This window comes from Astyanax mexicanus, chromosome 12 (assembly GCF_023375975.1).
Source record: "Astyanax mexicanus isolate ESR-SI-001 chromosome 12, AstMex3_surface, whole genome shotgun sequence".
In the NCBI taxonomy this organism is placed as follows: domain Eukaryota; kingdom Metazoa; phylum Chordata; class Actinopteri; order Characiformes; family Acestrorhamphidae; genus Astyanax; species Astyanax mexicanus.
Genome location: NC_064419.1, coordinates 44,766,197 through 44,787,856, shown reverse-complemented (window position 1 = coordinate 44,787,856; position 21,660 = coordinate 44,766,197). Strand labels below are relative to the sequence as shown.

General features: G+C 35.6%; 1 protein-coding gene and 1 long non-coding RNA gene across 2 annotated transcripts in view; both read right to left on the bottom strand.

Annotated features, from left to right (window-relative positions):
- LOC125806157 (uncharacterized) overlaps window positions 1-21,660 on the bottom strand; it is a 437,736-nt gene that overhangs the window by 278,734 nt on the left and 137,342 nt on the right. The gene's annotated exons all lie outside the window — the stretch shown is intronic.
- On the bottom strand, window positions 785-20,088 carry zmynd12 (zinc finger, MYND-type containing 12). The gene is made up of 8 exons (XM_022671043.2): window positions 19,616-20,088; window positions 17,563-17,704; window positions 16,123-16,294; window positions 12,801-12,970; window positions 11,563-11,685; window positions 10,045-10,126; window positions 6,430-6,614; window positions 785-1,154 (listed from the first exon to the last, which is right to left on the bottom strand). The coding sequence occupies exons 1-8, from the start codon at window positions 19,741-19,743 to the stop codon at window positions 1,008-1,010; spliced, it is 1,149 nt and encodes a 382-aa protein (XP_022526764.2). The 5' UTR covers window positions 19,744-20,088; the 3' UTR covers window positions 785-1,007.

The window sequence follows — 21,660 nt, the reverse complement described above, 5'->3', positions numbered from 1 at the left end:
GTCGTAACACCAAATAATTTAACACCAGACAGTCACACTACTGACTGTAATACTGGTGATAGTAATACTGGTGACCTTAACACGGGAGACTGTCATACCAATGACTGTAACACCCGTGAACTTAACACTAGTGATGGTAACACCTGAAACTGGTGACAGTAACACCAGAGACAATAGCACTGGTGACAGTAACATTGGGGACTGTAACACTGAAGATGGTAACACTAGGGACATTGCATTTCACAAAATAGCGGCATCCGTTCATTAAACTACATATAGTTTTATTCTATTTGTTCACAGTTAAAAATAATGCATGTCACATCAGTGACTTCAGTTAAAACCTTCATATAAAATAAAGTATAAAAGATTAAATATTAAAACACACTAAAAGACGCTATACTGTCTGATATACAATGATACCGATATCGTCGCTGTCCAATGAAAAGCACTTATCTCCATTTTTGTCGATTTTTAGTTTACTACATAATTTGAACAGACAAACTGTCCCTTACACTGTGCCAAAATTTGTTGATGAATGGACCAATAGAAACTCTTCAAAGTGACCTGAAATAAACTCGTTTTACATTGACTTCCATTGAAAGTACAAGGTTTTTTCTCTCTCCTGTAAAGTTGCTGTTTTGCAGATAAGTGTTTTTCATTGGACAGTGAAGAAATACACACTTCTGTTATTGTATGTTGTTCTTCTATTAGATAGAGAGTTGGTGTGTGGGTCAGTGATCATAACAACAGGAAACACTACAATAAACAGTAACACTGGAGGAGGGACTGTTGTTGGAAACTGTATTATTAGTTAGCGCTGAATCAGAGGAGCGTGCTGAGCTGGTTTATTTTAAGACTGCATTAGAACAGAAGTGTTGAATGTGTGGATTGGTGATGAGCACTGCGGGTCTGTTTCCTGAACAGGGATTAGAGCTGGTCTTAGAGAATTTTTTTTTTTATTTAAATGGGAAATTTCCATTCTAAATGTGTGTAGTTTAGGATTAGGCTTAATCCCTGTCTGGGGAACTGCCGCTAAGTGTTGAGGTGTTGAGATGATCTTCTGCTTGGTTTATGAGGCTCTGGATGGACTCAGCCAGGCTGTTCTGTTCACACTGCTGGATACAATCGAGGGCCTTCCTGCCGAACTCCAGTGCCTACAAACACACACACACACACACACACACACACACACACACACAAGAAAACGCATTATAAATACTGTATTATAAATACAAATAAAATAAGGATTTATAAAAAATACTTCTGTAGAAGTTGAAGTATCCACTCAAGCTTTTTAGTCTTTAAGTAAAAGTGTTTAAAAAGGTACTGGTTTCAAAACTACTTTAAGCATAAAAGTAAAAGTAATATAAGAGGAAAAAATGAAGCCATTAAGTCCTATAATGCACTACACATTTTTTTTAAATGATTTTGCACTAGGGTGTTCCCTGTTTTAGCTGCATATATGCCCAGTGTAAATAAATGTATTTTAGTAGAATATATTGAAATTAAATAGGAGTAAAGAGGCTATTTTTAGAAGTAAAAAATTCTGAAACAAAATTACTCCAGTTAAGTATAGATAACATATATTTCTACATTTTTAAATCCTTTAATTTTCCCAGAAATCAACAGTGTGCTTTATAATCCGGTGCTCCTTATGTATAAATTCTTCTAGTCAGGTATTAAGAAGCAGTAAAACCACTCTTTATGATGAAGTACTGTGTTATAAGGGTGAGTTTTCAGTGAAGTTTCTCCAGCACTCTAAGGCTAGGTGCAGCAGCATTAGCATTAGCTGCTAACTGCAGCGCTAGCTCTTTCACCATTCAAAGGCTTTCGTGTTTACCATGTTAAAACAAGCTATGTGGGATGAACTGCTAGCTGATAGCACCCTGGCTTATAATCCTATTGTGCCTTATAGTACTTCTTAACTTAACACCTCTGTTTATAACAATATTATCCCAATGATACAATATCACGCTCCTGCTGTTCACCACTGCCAAAATCAGATATAAAATACTTAATTATATATATTTCACACTACTAAACACCACACCACAGAGCTGGCAGACCTGACCCACATCTCTTCCAGCAGAGTTCACCTCCTGGCTGTGAGCCACAGGAAGTTGGAATCCCATTAAAGCACCAGAAACAAGCTAAAGCTAACTGCGCTAATCTATCTGGCTTTAGCCATTAGTGCTAATCCCTGAGCTAGCCTAGACTAGACCATTAAATCACAAGCACATATATGTGCACAGGACTGCACCAGATCTTACATATACTTACGTTACCCTGGTGAAAAAAATAAATACTTAATTGTACTTAAAACATAATAAGAGAAGTCTAACAGATTTATGGACTTACTTAACATATATTAAAAATACATTAATATTATGCTTTCATCAAATGTTTAAAAAGTAAACTCTGATCATACTTTTTAAAAGTACAATATAGTATATTAAAAAAAAGACTACTATGAAGTACACTTTTAGTTAAATGCATTTCAATGTACTTCTAAAATACTTATTTCGAAATATACTTTTGTACATTTTTAGCAAAGTGTGTTAAATTCAAAACAATACTGTTACAGTAGTTCACTTAAAGTACAATGTATTAGGTACCACTTTAAAATAAGACTACCTTTATAAGGGTTCATAAATGGTTTAGTTTATTAATGGTTACTAATTAGGTTGTAAATGCCTTAAAAATCATTAATAATCAGTTATAATAAATACCTAGAAAGGTACGTAGACCTGTTGTTTGCCAAATAGTGAACCCACAGCCACATAACTGATTATTAATGATTTTTAAGGCATTTACATCCTAATTATTAACCATTAATAAACTAAATGTAAACCATTTAAAAACCCTTTATAAAGGTAGTCTTATTTTAAAGTGGTACCATGTATTATTTAACTTTTTAGAAAGTAAATAAATTACTACATAAAAAAAATGTAACACATTTCAAATTGTAGTACAGTATATTAAAATATATATTTGTATACCCAATGAAGTATACTAGAAGTGTGCTACTTACAAAAGACAGGAAGAAGAAGCATATTTGTACTCACATATATTTAACATCAATTCTTAGTACATTTCTAATATACCTGGTGTATAATAATAGTGATACAGTTGTAATACGTATTAAATGTATTATAATTTTACTGTAAGCATATTTAAAATTTAGGTTTACATACATGAAGTAGTTAAAATGTTTAAATGTTACTTAAGTATATTTAAAATAGTTCCATTTTAGTACAGTTAAATACACTTAGCACAGTTTAAGTAAGACTTTTGTACTATTTTCATACAATTAAAGTATAATAAGTACAAAAAAAAGCACTATAGCACTATACAATAATAATGCTTAATATACTTTAATCTACTTTTTTACACTAGGGGTACTTACGGCCTTTAAAATGACAAGTTCACTGTGTTGATCGTATTTTTTTTTTTTTTATATCATGTAACCCAATAAAATCGCCATATTACAGAACTGCTTCTTTCATGTGAGCAGGATACACTGGGATACACTAGGATACACTGGGATACACTAGGATACACTGGGATATACTGGGATATACTGGGATACACTGGGTACTGGAATCAGCGTGGATTGAGTTTATGGTTAAAGACAGCTGCAGAGTCACAAACTGGGACCCGAAGGCTATAATCTCATGAGGTTTCTGTGAGCCAAATAAAATGGCTTAGACTCTCCGGCCCAAAGCAGGGTCACTAGGTCCAGACCTCTCTTCCTGCCAGGAGAAGCTGGGATAATGTACTATCACACCGCCCGACTTAGTCAGGGGCAAACAATCATGGCTGAAAGTGTTTGCATCCCTTAAAAGTTTGGAGAAAATTAAGTATTCTCCCAGAAAATTATTGCAATTACACATTTTGTTATTTGCATGTTTATTTTCTTTGTGTGTATTGAAACAAGATAAAAAAAAATGTTGCTTAATAAAAGGGCTGCAACTAATTACAATTTTATTAGTGTTTTTTTTTTTTCCGATTAGTCGATTAGTCACAATAATTTTTTGTTATTCCCTCTACTGTTTGTACTTTCTACTGGTGAGGCTCCCTATCCAATGCATATTTTACTGCACAGTGACTGTTAAACATTTAGGGCCCTTAACCAATTGAGCAGTACATTTTAAAAGTTTGACATATATTAACCTAAAAATTACATATGTTCAGGAGATCTCCTCTTGAGACCCTGCGTCCTCATATGAGGACATCACATTTCTGCTTCTCTGCACCATTATACTCAAGCTAAAATATATAGTGATTTTTTTTATTATTATTTATTTATGTAATGTAATATTATTTATATATTTATGTATTTATATATTTGTAGTTGAACTGACACCTTAAAAATGGCAGGTGTAAAAATGGCGGGACGTGCAAACAAAGGAAATGCCACATGGCATGGCTCAAACAAAGGACAAACAAAAAACTTTAAAACTTTGAGCACTTTTTTTTTAAAGATCTTTTATTTTGTTGAGGCTTTCTTTTAAGATCTCTTTGCTTTCTTTTAATATCTCCTTTTTTTAAATCTTGTTTTTTTTTAAATCTCCTTTTTCATGAGCTGGATTTTTGGCTTTGGTTACTCCTATTACCACTATTACCGGTCACCTCTCTACAAAGGCGCGACAGAGAAGTGAGGTTTGACTGAGATATTATAATTGGGTCACAGAGTTGAGTCTGGTCAGTGCTGATTACCGCTGGGGATTGGAGTTACATGTTGATGGTTATAAGAAGTGGTTGATTTTCATTATTGTTTCCAAAGGGAGTGCAACCAAATATTAATTTAATGATTTGCACAAAATTAAAAATATTTTGTCTTTTTCTTTTTTTTTATTTCATGTACTATGCATTACATGCATTAAAGATGTGCATGTATGTGTGTGCTATGATATATAAATTATTGTATTTTTTGAAAATGCAAATGCAAATACACACACTAACAATTAGGAACAATTAACATAGGGAATTCACACAGTGTGTTTAGGGAGGTGGGTAGAAACCATAGTACCCAGAGGAAACCCACTGAGTCACAAATACCTCACTATAGCACGCATGGAACCCACAACCCCACATATCCAGAACTGGGTAGCGCACACACTGCATACAGTGAGAAAGTGACTTTTTTAGTTTGAGACTATATTCTTAAACTGAAAATTTAAGAAACAATCTACAATCTGAAACTGAATTTTGCTGCTTTTAAAGGATCAATCTACAATCCAAATCTAAATGTTACAGATTTTAAAGGATCAATCTACAATTTAAAACTGAATTTTGCTGTGTTTAAAGGATAAATCTACAATCTGAGTCTGAGTTTTGCTGTGTTTACAGTAACAATCTACAATCTAAAGTTTTTAAAGGACCATTCTACAGTCTGAAACCAAATTTTGCAGTTTTTAAAGGATTAATCTACGATCTGAAACTGAATTTTGGACTTTTAAAGGATCATTCTACAATATAAAACTGAATTTTGCTGTGTTTATAGGAACAATGCACATTTTGAATTTGAAATCTGGAGTGTTTATAGGATTAATCTTTTACTTTTAACTTGCAGTTATATATTTTATATAAATCTGAACTTCACATTTGAAGATGCACAACTAAACACCTGGAATTAAAAAAAACATGTAATTAAATTTTATTACAAAAACACTTAGTTTATTTACTTATTTATTTTTAAATATGCTTTTCAAAATCACAGATTGTATTTTAGGATTCACTTAGATGTTAATTTAAAAACAAATCTAAAACTGAATTATTTGGTAGACAGGATGTTGTTTTAATTAAGTAAATTGTGTCATTTGTGAATTGTGTTTATCAATTAATTATATATTTTTTATTCTCTGTCTTGCATTCTCAAGTTAAATATATGTAAAATGTGGTATCAGATTTTAGATTATTCCTTCAGATAATTCAGTTCCAAATTGGATTTTTGCATTTACATTGAATTTACACCTGGTCCCATTTAAATTTAGGTAGTTTCATGGCCTTAAATGATCACAGAACTCCCTCTCTCTCTCTTTCTCTCTCTCTCTCTCTCTCTCTCTCTCTCTCTCTCTCTCTCTCTCTCTCTCTCTCTCTCTCTCTCTCACACACACACACACACACTCACAGTTACATGACTATACAAGGCTGCATTGTGTGTGATGGTAATGGCTTAAAACCACATCAGTAGAGCAAACAGATCGGCTTTCGCTTTTCTGCACGGCATGCATCACTGTTTACACTGTGCACATATTGACCCAGTAAATGTAAATGTATTTTATGTATTGTTTATGTATGTTGGTGTATAAGGATGCGGATATATTGACTATACGGATGTGTGACTATTTAATAATATGATGCATACATAAAGTGAGTGTATGGATGCTGCATGTGAAATACTGTGGACTGTGGCCAAGGCTGTACCTTGCTGCTGTTGCTGCAGAGGAACCACAGCATGGCGCGAGAGTGCGACAGTACGGCAGCCTGAGGAAGAGAGTCAGACCGCGCAGGATGTGCTCTTGCGTCTTGATGCTGCTGCTGCTGCTGCTGCTCGTGAGCCTCCAACATCACCCTCAACATCTGATCCACCTCTGCACACTGCGCCTTATCTGAATACACAGAAATAGATACACGTAGGTTACACACACACACACATGCGTGGGCAACGATGATCGTGCTATTTTTATCATGAATTTTCTTTAGCAGTGCTATTCTAATAATAAATGTACGTCAGTAGTGTTTTTTTTTTACTCAGAAGTGCTGTTCCAATCAAACATTTACGTCAGTAGTGCTATTCTCATCATAAGTTTACCTCAGTAGTCCTATTCTCATCATAAGTTTACCTCAGTAGTGCTATACTCATTATACATTTACCTCAGTAGTGCTATTCTCTTCATACATTTACCTCAGCATTGCTAATCTCATTATACATTTACCTCAGCATTGCTATTCTCAATATACATTTACCTTAGCAGCAGTACATTTTCCTCATTAGTGTTATCCTAATATATTTTTACCTGAGCAGTGCTTTTCTAATGACAACTCAACGGTGTTAGAGAAGTGCTATACTAATCATAAATGTACCTCAACAGTGCTATTCTAATCATACATGTACCTCAGTAGTGCTATTCTAATATTAAATTTACCTCTGTAGTGTTTTTCTAATATATTTTTTACCTCAGTAGTGCTATTCTCTTCATACATTTACCTCAGTAGTGTTACTCTAATCATACATTAACCTCAGCAGTGGTACTCCAATTATACATTTACCTCAGCATTGCTATTCTCATTATACATTTACCTTAGCAGTGCTACTCCAATCATACATTTTCCTCATTAGTGTTATTCTAATATATTTTTACCTGAGCAGTGTTTTTCTAATGATAACTCAATGGTGCTATTCTAATTGTAAATTTACCTTAGCAGTGCTATTCCAATCATAAATGTACTTCAGCAGTGGTATTCTAATAATAAATGTACTTCAGATGTGCTATACCGATCATAAATGTACCTCAACAGTGCTATTCTAATCATACATGTACCTCAGTAGTGCTATTCTAATATTAAATTTACCTCTGTAGTGTTCTAATATATTTTTATCTCTGCAGTGCTTTTTCAATCTTACATTCACGTCAGTAGTGCTATTCTCATCATACATTTACCTCACCATTGCCATTCTAGTCATAGATGGAAAACAATAGTGCTATTCTAATCATACATTTATCTCAGTAGTGTTATTCTAATAATGATTTTAGCTCAGTAGTGCTATATTTACTGCTAAGGCTAAGCTAGCCCAGCTAAGATTGCTATCCTCGCTCTGTTTAGCTCAACACCCAGTTTGTAAAGACAATAATGTTTGTAAGAGCAGTTTGTGAGTGCAAATAAGTATGGTGTAAAAATGAACTTAAACTTGTAGTTTGTTAGCTGCATTGTAAACAGCAGCGTTGTAACACTCAGGCATCAATGGCACTAATCTTATCATAAATGTATCTGAGCATTGCTATTCTAATCATAGATGCAATTCAATAGTGCTATACTAGTTATAAATTTAGCTCAGCAGTGCTATTCTCATATGTACATTTACCTCAGTAGTGCTATTCTCATCATACATTTACCTCACCTTTTTGACTTACTGTTTTTTATCACACACACACATCCTGAGGTCAGTAGGTGAGTAAAGTGGCAGAAGATGGTGTGATGTTGCCATGGGATTAGGCCAGCCTCCAATCAGAAGCAGCAGCTTTGCATCCGCAGTGATTAGAGCATTATTCTAATATATTTATACCTCAGTAGTGCTTTTCTAATTATACATTAACCTCAGTAGTGTTATTCTAACCATACATTTACTTCAGCATTGCTATTCTAATCATAGATGCAACTCAATAGTGCTATCCTAATTATAAATTTAGCTTAGTAGTGCTATTCTCATATGTACATTTACCTCAGTAGTGCTATTCTTATCAAACATCTACCTCACCTTTTTTAAATCCATTTTGCCATATATTTGGTGCATCCCACATCCTGAGGTCAGTAGGTGAGTAAACACTAAGTGGACCGTCCTCCAATCAGAAGCAGCAGCTTAGCGTGTGCAGTGGAAGTGGCTGATTAGAGCATGCTCAGACGCTCTGATCTCGCCGCTGCGCCGTGTCACTGCTGCGTTTAGCAGGCTTACAGAAAGAAAGAGATCTGGGGCAGGAAAACACAGGCTCACGCGCATGCACGCAGGGCCGACGCGCATGCATGCTGCATTAAGCTGCGTCTGGATGGGCTTTAGTCGTCTGTTGGTGAGGTGCAGTAAAGCTGCAGGGTTTGCTGTGAGAGATGTAGCATCAGGATACGCTAAATATAGAGCTGCTGACCTTATTCTCCATCTCTATCCCACATTCCTGACAAACGTATAAATGTGCATTCAGTGTAGAATCAGAATTCATAGAAATGACCCCCATACTTAATGCCATGGAAAATCCCTCCCACATGCAGCCTGCCACAGCAGTTACATCATCGACTTATCGCATTATATATGGACGTAACCACAGTCATTTTTTCTGACCTCAATATTGCCCATTGCATCACTGTTGAGATAAATTATAAATGGGAATCTTAAATGTGTTTATTCATTTATACGTCGATTTTAATGCTATTTTAAAGTAAAATAAAAAAACAACGTAGACTATATTATGAAGCATAAAAGCTGACACAAGTATGTGTTTGATCTGCATTTTGTACATTTGAATCAAATAAATAAATCATACATGCATTCATAAAATGTAAATATAACATTTTTTGTGTTTTAAAGTTTTGAATAAAAAACTTCAGGTTCATAAATTAAAATTCTAAATTCAGACATGAATTAATATACCTTTTTTAATTTTTCTCAAAATTCAAATATGTATGAATCATGCCATTAAATATATCAAATTGAATTTATAAATGCAAGCTTTTAAGCTCCACAGTACACAAGCTTATTTTAAATATTAATACAAGCGTGCTGTCCGTCTCATTATTCCACAAATCCATACGTTATTTACCCAACGTTATATATTAAATTATTAAAACAATCATATATATCAGCTATATTTTATTATTGTGGTGGAAATCAGACAATGGAATTCATCCACTGACTGATATTCTGATTGCTAGATTATTTTTATGAGGGAAAGAAAAAGTTGACAAAAAAAAAGTTGACAATATTGACATTTAATAATCAGGACTGAAAAAAAAATCTCCACCTTAATTTAAATAAGTAAATGATGTGGGGTTAGTTGATCCTGCAGTTGGTCTGCAGGTTTAGGTTCAGCAACAGTATGTGTTGAAAGAATGAGGTCAGCTGATCTTTACCATGATCTTTACCATGCCAAGCCTACCCAAACCTACAGCCTGTCTGTTGTGATCGTCTCACTCCTAATCTGCTGATCTAGATGAGTAGGTCAGAGGAAAGAGAGTGAGAGACAGACAGTAAGAGAGAGAGAGAGAGAGAGAGAGAGAGAGAGAGAGAGAGAGAGAGAGGAAGAGAGAGATTAGCATGATAAGGATGCTCACCAAAGCACGGCTCTCCCTGAGCTCCTCTCTGACTGCGAAGCTCAAAAAGCTCAGACAGGTGAGTGTGCCAAGTGCTGGCAACCTACTTACACACACACACACACACACACACACAAACAAAAACACAGACTAGACAGTTAACGAGATTAATTAGGTGAAAGCTGAGTAGACAGTAATATACACATATTTAATCCACATTTTAACACACCTCTTCTCATCCAAATGTGTTTTCTTTCTTTTTATGATTTTTTTACATTGTAAATTTAATATTGAAGACTATATTAAATTTGCTGAATTATTCAGTAAATAAAACCATTGTTAAACAAACCAGAATCTGTTTTATAATTTAGATTCTTCTAAATAAGAAGCACCTTTATCTTTGAGGACAGATCGGCACTCTCTTTGTATTTTAATCTCAGTGTCTTCATGTAATAATAGTCATGTAATAGTAATTAACTCTTGACAAGTTAAGCACAGCTGTTAACTGAAAGCCTGATTTCCAGGCGATTCTACCTCATAAAGATGTGCAAAACTGATCATCTAAGCAAGATGTGCTACTTTAAAGAATCTAAAATATATTTTTTCAAAGTATATTTTGTTTGCTAAATAATTTCATAATTTTTCATAGATTAAATTTTAAATAATAAAAAAACAGTGTTATTAAAGGTGTCCTAACGTTTGACTGCTATATCGCTGAAATCACACTCTAATATTCGGTTGGACATTGATAGTTGATAAAAGAAAATTGATATTAGTGTAATTTTAAGGCTATTTTATGCCACTGATAATACAATATGCAATGATTACACAGTTACATGTACACTGATTGGACAAAAAAACTAAAGTCGCTATAAAAAAAAGGTCACACTCTAATATTTGGTTGAACTGCCTTTAGCTTTGATTGCAGCACACATTCACCGTGGCATCATTTCGATAAGCTTCTGCAACGTCACAAGAATTATTTCAATCCAGTGTTGCTGGATTAATTTTTCATCAAGATCTTGCAGCAGCATTGATGATGGTAGAGTCTGACCAACCACTGCGCAAAGCAGCTCTTCTCCATCCAGCACATCCCAAAGATTCTCAATGAGGTTAAGATCTGGACTCTGTGGTGAACTCTCTCTCTCAATCCATGTGTGAAAATGATGATCTCATGCTCCCTGAACCCTGAACTCTTTCACAATTCCAGCCCCATGAATCCTGCCATTGTCATCTTGGAATATGGCCGTGCCATCAGGGAAGAAAAAATTGATCTATTGATGGAATAACCTGGTCTATATTCAGTATATTCAGGTAGTCAGCTGACCTCATTCTTTCAGCACATACTGTTGCTGAACCTAAACCTGCAGACCAACTGCAGCATCAACCAACCAACCCCACATCATTTACTTATTTAAATCCAGGTGGAGATTTTTTTAGTTTTAAACTATAAAATAATTTAACATATTTTAATATATTTCACAATGCATTTGAGATCTATATATAGCTATATGTCAGATGTCTGTGTGGGTGACGTGCCTGTGAGTACAGGGAGCTGGCAATGTCTGGCTTCTCCTGCTTCCCAAAGACATCTGCCATCATGAAATAGCCTCGGGCCGTCTCAGTGCTGTTCAAGCCAAACTCTTCACTCGCGTAGTACACCTGCATGTACAAACACGTCCAAAATCCTACTCAAACACTGCCAAAACTACACAAACACCCAACTATACAAACACTACACATCTACACAGCATATTTACTGATCAATGTCACAACAGGGTTTTTGCTAAATCAATACTATATGTACAGGGTTTGAACAATGAAACTGAAACACCTGTCATTTTAGTGTGGGAGGTTTCATCATGGCTAAATTGAAGCAGCCTGGTGGCCAATCTTCATTAATTGCACATTGCACCAGTAAGAGCAGAGTGTGAAGGTTCAATTAGCAGAGTAAGAGCACAGTTCTGCTTAAAATATTGCAATGCACACAACATTATGGGTGATATACCAGAGTTCAAAAGAGGACAGATTGTTGGTGCACGTCTTGCTGGAGCATCTGTGACCAAGACAGCAAGTCTTTGTGACGCATCAAGAGCCACGGTATCCAGGGTAATGTCAGCATACCACCAAGAAGGACCAACCACATCCAACAGGATTAACTGTGGACGCTGTAAGAGGAAGCTGTCACGGCAGAATTCAATGTGCACCTCAACTCTCCTGTTTCCACCAGAACTGTCCGTCACTACAATAAATTATTGTGCTCTAAAACCAGGTGTTTCAGTTTTATTGTCCAACCCCTGTATATACAGCTCTGGAATATATTTAAGAGAAAGATGGATGATCACAAGCCATCAAACCAAGCTGATCTGTTTGAATGTTTGAGTAGCATAAAGTTATCCAAAAGCAGTGTGTCAGACTGGTGGAGGAGAACCTGATACCAAGATGCATGAAAACTGTGAAAAAATAAAAACACAGGGATATTCCACAAACTTACATTTTGTTAAAACTTTATGAATATGAACTTGTTTTCTTTGCATTATTTGAGGTCTGAAAGCTTAGCATCTATTTTGTTATTTCAGTAATTTCTCATTTTCTGCAAATAAATGCTCTAAATTACAATATATTTTTTTTTGGAATTTGAGAGAAAGGTTGCCTGTAGTTTATAGAATAAAACAACATATTCATTTTACTCAAACATAAACCTATAAATAGCAATATATACTCCTACAGACGCTCGTCTTCAGCCACACAGCTCAGGCACACGAGTGGAAACTCACATAATTGGCAAAGTGCAGCAGAGCAGATTGGTAACTTCCTGTGAAGGTGTGCAGGCGGCCCAGGTTCCTGTGGAGCTCCAGAAGAACCGTCTGGCTGCAGTCTGGAGTCTTCAGCACTGTCCATTCTGCCTGGGAAAGATAGCTCTGTGCCTTAGAGAGAGAACCAGAACCTGAGAAGATCCACAAACAGACAGAGGGACAGAGGGAACCTGTTAGAGCAGAACTTGGGACAGATTGGGACAGATTTATGTTCATACTCAGTTTTCATGCACAGTTTTCAATTTGGGGCACAAGATTTCTAATATCTTATAAAAAGAGCACATCAGTGTTAGTTATATGCTTTACCCAGTAATTCAGAGCTAAGAAACAAATGGTTAGAATTAGTCTATGGAGGAAAAACACCACCAGCGAAGTACAATTGAGATAGAAGGTAGGTGTATGTTTAGAACAGTTCTGTTTACACTAGTTAAGAGTAAAAATCCACCCCAAGGTTTTTTTTCCAACTGCCTGGGCGGCTCTACTGCGGCTCAGCCCAAAAAAAACCCTGGGGTGGATTTTTATTTTCTGGACCTGAACTACCCACCTCTGTGTGTAACTATAGGTTTACATAGGATCTCCGGTGGATTTGGCTATAAGACTAGGTCAGTGGATGAACTGCACTTAGCAGGGCATTATTACACATGTTGTATAGTAACATATGACATTGTAAAGACTGTTATTAGTGTAAAAAAAGTTTTTATTTAAAATGTTTCTAACTGTTGTCTCGCTGCCTCCTGGTGTCGCAGTGCTGTTAGCCAATCAGAAGTGATGTAGCCATTTTAAAATGAATAAAACAATAATGGAATGAGACCTTTTACAGCACAGCACCAGTGAGATGGTGTGCAAACACTTTTGGAGCGACGCTGAGAATCTTCTAGCTGATGGATGTGTTTAAAAAGGACGTGAAGTTTGGGTTTCACGTTGTGGTTTCATGACGTCTTATTCTGTGAGATTATTGGCTGGATGCAAAACAAAAATCTGATTGTTTTTCCGAATGAGTTTTCCCATTAACCCTTGTGTGGTGTTCATATTTTTGTTACTCGTTTACTTTGTTACTTGTATTGAATTCAGCAAAATTAAGCAATTTTACATTAAAATGCTTTACACATGCTCGCTTCACCTAAATTGCAAGCAATATAAACAGCTTACATGGTTAATATTTGCCCTTTACCTTTCTTATGTTACATTTCTTTCAAAAAGTGCTACTCTTTTTTTTATTAGTTTTTTAATAAAATGTAAAAGAAAATGAATTAAACTCAAGATATGAGTAGAAAACTTGTTTAGTTTCAAATTTACAAATGAAGTAATGTTTATTAGCCCATGGCCAAACAGACTGTATGTAATATAAATGTGTGTGTGGGGGGGGTGGGGGGGGTGGGGGGGTGGTGTACAGTGTGTGTTTACCGAAAATGTGTTTTGATGTTTTTCACAAAAAATGAGCCAATGCCAATGAGTTTGAGTTAGAAAAAATATTTTTTAGTATCATTTGATGAAAAATAAAAACGGGTCCCACAGAGCCGAACACCACACAAGGGTTAAATTATCAGTCAGGTTAATGCAAAAGCATTAATTGGATTTCTGTTGCATTATAAACTTTATATAAATGAATTAATTGTGCCTTGAACAACGTCTGGACTGGCGAGCCTCATATTCTGACCGCCAGAGTGATCACACTTCATGGTTCTGAGGTTTCTCAGACTGAATGGGACTCTCTTGAGGCCAGCAAGATGATTTGAGCCTCAGGCAGTGTAGATTTTTCCCCTATGAACCTTCTGGATGTGGATGAGAGGGATGAGAAGCGCTGCACAAATGTAATGAAGTTAAAACTAATTAAGAAAGTTTAGTCTGGCAGAGGGTCGTAGATTAAATATACAGATAAAGATATAGATAAGATAATAAGATAAATAGTGCAGTGCAGTTCACAAACAATGCTGTAGATAATTGACTGTGTTTAAGATTCAGTAAGTGAACCCTGAATCTAAATTGTGTGTAAAATGGTCTATTCACAGCTAGGTATCTGGAGAAGGTAGACGCAGTCTTTTGGTCTGGTGGGTTAAAGATCCGATGCTCTGTTAATATTTCCCAGATGGTGGTGAAAGGCTAAATATGGTAAGTGTCTGGTTTTTGGGAGAAAAGGCAGCTCTGTTGATGAACTGGGCAGTTTTACCACCCTCTGGAGAATCTTGTGGTCAGCTACCATACCAAACAGACAGGCCATCAGCATGCCCTCCACCATAGACCGGGAGAAGATGGTCATGATGGAGAGAGGGAAGGCCAGGAGCTCCTCAGCTTCTTTATGTGTTAATTCAAGGTGTAAGGTTTTTTTTTTGACTAGGATTGCATCCTAATAATTGCATATTACACTAATACTAATAATACTATGAGGTAAATACATATACTAATCTTAATAATGTAAATTTGGCTGGCTGGAACACAATATATAAGTGAATTTTAGCTGTTTCTCTAAGCTGGATTTCTTGCTGGTAGTTGTTGACAGGTTGAGAACTGGTTAAATAGAGCAAGTCTTTGCTTTGATATGAACAGTAATAATTAAAAGCTTGGACACACCTTGAATTCTGTGGTTTTGCATTATTTTAATATTGAATTTTTTGCCTTCTCTTGCCCTCTTAATTTATTTGAGACCATCAGTTGTAATAGCCCTACTTGAGTAATGTTCTAATCCATACTATGACAATTAAAAGCTTTATGATGAAACTGGCTCTCATCAGGACCACAGAATAATAGTTAATAGCTACACAGAATAAGTTTATCAGTAAGTCGTATCTTCAAGGTAACCTCCCAGAGTCCCTGACTTTTGCTTGGTGTGAATCTTTGTACAAAAAGTCAATTTTGCAAAAAAAAAAAAAAAAAAAAAAAAAATAATAATAATAATAATAATAATAATAATAAAAAAATTAAAAAAAAAATTATTGCCATTTGGGATCAGAAACGAATTGTTATCTTCTAAAATAAGAAAATAAACTCGTTCAAACATAAAGCTGGCTAGGAAAATGCAGCCAAGAGGTGCTACTTTGAAGAATCTTTAATATCAAACATTTTCTGGTTTGTTTAACACGTTTTTCTTTATGAAATATATTCCATATGTATTTCTTCATAGTTTGGATGAGTTTAGTATTAATTTACAATACAGAACCTTTCAAAATAACTTAATTAAAAAACACCTTAAAAACACTGTATTTAAGGTGAATCTAAAATTTTGACAGGCACTACACAAGCACACACACAAAAATAAGTGTGAAAGCAGTGCGTTCACGTGACTCACCCATATTGGCCTCGGCAAGCAGCAGGTAAGCTGGCACCAGCTCCACAGCATCGTGCCCATAAAGGTCGATGGCACAGTGCAGAGAGAGCTGAGCTGCAGGTAAGGATTCAGTATACCTTCCCTCCACAACCTGCACCCGAGCCTCCGCCCGGGAAACCTCCATCAGCTGCTCCTATATATAACAACCACACACACAGTCACATACCATCACAACCCTGCTTTATCTTTTAACTCATGCAAATATAGTAGGTAAGAAGGTGCAGATTAAATCTTGGATTCATAGGCGTATGTTTTTAAATGCTATATTTATTTGATATACAGGTGCTGGTCAACGAATTAGAATAATTTGAAATAGTGCAATCATGAAATTCTTTAAATGCATTTTTTGTGCAGAAAGCAAATCAGGTGTTCACCGCACCTGTCCTACTCGTTAGACTAATCGCAGAACTCGTTACCTGGAAAAAAATTTGCTCAGCTGAGCTTTCCAAAAGGCCCATTTAGGCCATTTAACTGCGACACTGTTGTTTTATTGAATTTTATTTCAAATTATTCTAATTCGTTGACCAGCACCTGTAAAGCTATGGCATGATAATCACAATATAGTAAAATATAAAAAATTAAACTATGTTTTAAATAAAAGTTGCATAAGTTAGAATGTTATAATCACGCAGCTCTGGGGATGGGCTTAAAATGATTGTGAATGTTTATGGCAGGGGTGTCCAAACTTTTTTTATTGGGGGCCAGAAGGAGAAATATATTTGAAGTCACGGGCCACAGACTCTATAATAAAACAAATAATGAAATAAACCACTTTAAATAATACTTTTTTCCTGATTATTTCATTTACACACCATTTAACTTGACTAACTATCTTTATCTTTGACAGTGTTGTGTAAACGAAGAATTTTCAAATTGAAGTTCCATTTCATGATGTCTCTTAATATTAAACTCCTTAATTACAGCAACTTTTAGACTCTTTGGCCCGTTTTTCTGCGCTAGAAATGTGCACTCTCTCCGCTTTTAGACTCTTTGCCCCGTTTTTCTGAGCTAGAAATGTGCACTCTCTCCGCTTTTAGACTCTTTGCCCCGTTTTTCTGCACTAGAAATGCGCACCCTCTCCGCTTTTAGACTCTTTGCCCCGTTTTTCTGCACTAGAAATGCGCACTCTCTCCGCTTTTAGACTCTTTGGTCCGATTTTCTGCGCTAGAAATGCGCACTCTCTCCGCTTTTAGACTCTTTGGCCTGTTTCAGACACCTAGCGTTCAAGCTTTGAATCTCACATTATAAAAACCTGCTTAACAGCGGGACAACTTTTATTCTATTTCTAAAATACCTCGCGGGCCGCTCCAAAAAAGGAAGCGGGCCGTCAATGGCCCACGGGCCGTAGTTTGGACACCCCTGGTTTATGGGATCTAATGCAGAGTAAGTGTGTAAGGGTACCAGTCTCTTTTGTGCCAGCGTCTGCTGGTGGTCTCGGTCGGCCTTTAGAGGGAGGTAGGGAACAGGTGCTCGTATGTGGATGAGAAGCTCACAGGCTTTCTTATGGATGCTGTTCCAATCTGCCTGCTGGTGAGCCGCATCACTGCACACACACACACACAAATACACAGACACACACACAAAATCTGTTTTACCAACATTAGTTAAAGAACATTCAAGCGTACTTCAAAATGCATCGCAAAATGCTTCTCTCTGCTGATTGGTCAGGCTTGTCTGGGGTGGGGCAACAAAAAAAAGTAAATACAGAGAGAAGTCTCTCTTCTATCTCTCCCACTCCCACAATTTCCTGTGAGCTCCAGTCTCCGGACTACATTGCCCAGAATGCACCACACACTGACATCACCTGATCACAAGACAAGGATTAATTTCTTAGGGGGATGTCTGTGAAAAAATATTTCACTCTAATAAAACTCTTGCCTCTGGACTGCAATTAAAAAAAAACAGGAGGACCAGCGAGTTTTTGAGCTTTCTCAGTCACATGACGTCACGTTCAGTAGCTCCTCCATTTCCACTCGCTGTTGTGTTTACGTGGATCTCCGTGGAAACGCGTGCCCAAAGTGTAATTACGGTGCGTAGCAGTGGACAAATAGCTTTTTTATTAAACGCGAGGTGATAAAACTGAGTGTGTGAGTGTGTGCTGATATTAATATATCTTGCATATATTTAAGCACAGTAGGCAGTTGAGTAGAGTATGAGTCTGTGGATGCTGAGCAGACTCTAATCTCCTGTACTGCTCCTAATGCACTGAAACATAAAGTTTTCATAAACTGTGTGTCAGATTCACTCTCTCTGACTCCAGTCTTTCCCTGCACTCATTCACTCTCCCCAGCTCACCCAGTTCACCCAGCTCCCTCACTTCACCCCAAACGGAAACGTTATGCAACATCACCAACGGAGCCAAGAAGCAGTCTGTGGACATCTACTGACACCTGGTGGAGCTCTCTGCTGCACTCCTGCATATAGAGCTCTGACAAACCACTTAAAAACGATGAGTTTCTTTGATTTTACCAAATTAAAAACCTCTGGAATATAATCAAGAGGAAGATGGATGATCACAAGCCATCAAACCAAACTGAACTGCTTGAATCTTTGCACCAGGAGTAAAGCAGCATAAAGTTACCCAAAAGCAGTGTGTAAGACTGGTGGAGGAGAACATGTCAAGATGCATGAAAACTGTAATTAAAAACCAGAGATATTCCACCAAATATTGATTTCTGAACTCTTAAAACTTTATGAATATGAACTTGTTTTCTTTGCATTATTTGAGGTCTGAAAGCTCTGCATCTTTTTTGTTATTTAAACCCTTTCTCATTTTCTGCAAATAAATGCTCTAAATGAAAATATTTTTTTATTTTCAGGATTTTGGGAGAAATGTTTTCTGTAGTTTATAGAGTAAAACATGTTAATTTTATCAAACATAAACCTATAAATAGCAAATCAGAGAAACTGATTCAGATTTTATAGGTGGTCTCTTTTTTTCCCCAGATATATTAGAATACCATTGACAATTAACTTTATTTCAGTAATTCAGTTCAAAATGTGAAACTCATATATTATATAGATGTATTAAACACAGAGTGATCTATTTTACGTGTTTATTTATTTTTATTGTTGATTGCTAATTATGGATTACAGCCAATGGAAACTTAAAAATTAGTGTTTCAGAAAATTTGAATATTATATAAAAACAATTGGTAATTTTGGCAGTGTGCCAAGTCCTGCTGGAAAATAAAATCTGCATCTCTGTAAAAGTTGTCAGTAGCAGAGGGAAGCATGAAGTGCTTTTAAGATTTTGTGGGGGAAACAAAACTGCACTGATGTTAGACTTGATAATAAAACACAGTTTTATGTTGGTATGTTGCTGAGGGCAACATCATGCTATTGAGTGTTAGGACTTGTACCATTGGTGTCATTTTGGGCTAACAGCTTATGTTATAAATTAGTTAAATACATTTAATACCTTAATATCTTAGTGAAAATCAGAGAAACTCACCAGTAGAAGGTGACGCGGCAGTGTGAACACCGGAGGTGAGCTGGTTTCTGACACAGCTCACACAGTCTCTTCACTCCTTTAGGACTGGCCAGTGGATTTATAGATTCGGACATCTTACTCTTCTCCATCTCACTTAATATTTAATAAAAATAGATTTTTAACCTGCAGAAATCTGAAAATCTGTTTAGATCTGGCTGACGAATTAATCCACAGAAAACAGGAAAACAGCAGAAGTTAGGTTAGCTAACAGGTAAAGGATACAGCCACAGCTTTAGTAAGAAATAAAAGCTGTCTGTAAACGCTTAAGGAATATGTTACCTAGCTAACTAATGATGTATTAGTTACAGATATGATCTGATGTTAGTAGTTTTTAAATAAAGAGATAATAATCGAACTAAACTTAACAAAAGCTGCAGCTTTCTGCTGGGTTTGTTTCCGCTACAGACTCCAGGTTTCCACGGGCGACCAACAGCCTGCTGTAACCATGGCTTTAACCTTTAACCTTAAATCAGTACTAAAACAGGAAACACAGTTTATTGGTACAAACTCTCTATAATCCAATTTTCTTTTACAATATTCAACATTATTTATTATGTACAGCTATTTACAGCATAACTTAACTGCAATGGCATTTTAGGAGCTTAGGGCTACTCTTCAAAAATAAATAAATAAATAAATAAATAAATAAACAGTTGACTTTGAGAAAAACTTGTAATATTAAAAAAAAAAAAAAAAAAAAAAAAAAAAAAAGATCGCATGACATTTCGAGAATAAAGTCACAATATTTCAAGCAAGAATTTGTAATATGTTAAGAATAAAGTCGCAATAACCAAAGTAAATGCATAAGAATACCTCCGTTAAATAACGCACAACCACAGGAAAATCTGGCACTGTTTTAATTAACTGTAACAATAAAGCGGCCTAATTTTTCCTCAAAATATTACGACTTTTACCTCAAATTATCTTAAAATTCTCATCCAAATTTTACTACTATTTTGTCAAAATATAATTTTTTTCAGACTATAAAGGAACATATGGAAGCCCATTACCGCCACCTAAAAAAAATATAAATAATCCAGCACATTTTTTTTATTATTATTATTAAGTAAACTGCCATCTCAATATTTTGAGATAGTAAGTCATTATTTTTTATTTTTTTATTTATTTTAGGTGGTGGGAATGGGCTTTCATAGGAACACATAAGGAATCATGTAGTAACTTAAAATGTAAAACAATCCAAAATACTCTGTGAAGAAGCATTTAGGTGCTCTTATCTGGGGAGCTGTTAATTTGTGGTTTCTGAGGCTGGTAACTCTGATGAATTTATCCTGTACAACAGAGCTAACTCTTGCTCTTTCTTTCCTGCGGTAGTCCTGATGAGTGCCAGTTCCTTCATCACAAAGTTTTTGATGGTCTTTGCTGTGACTGCACTTGAGAAAACTTTCAAAGTTATTCAAGAACGTAACTCTTGATAAGTTCAGCACAGCTGTTAACTGAAAGCTAAATAAATCTGACTGAGAAAATCCAGCCAAGATGTAACTGTCTAAGCAAGAGGTGGTCATTTGAAGAATGGAAAATATAAAACACTTTTTTTTACTAAATAATTTAATGTTTTAGTATTAATCTGCAATGCAGAACACTTAATAATAATAATAATAATAATAATAATAATAATAATAATAATAATAATGAAAAACACATAATAAAGGTGTGTGCAATTTTTTTTCACTAGTACTGTATATTAATCATATATGTTTTTTAGTTTGACTACTACTATTAGATTCCACCTGTAAGTCCAAGTACAATACTTATTACTGCTGCTGTAGCCTCATCTAGTGATGGTGAAAAAGAATTACATTGCGAGAGAGTGCAGGGCAGGCACAGGGCACACATTTCTTCATGTCTTCATTCATTTTTCTATTAAAGTAACAGTGAAATTAGACATTCTCACCAGGAAATTAAGACCCTGTCAAAAAAAACTTTTTTTTTTTTTACCTTTTAACTTTTCCAAATTGTATTTAATTGTTTGCAATTTTAATTGCAGT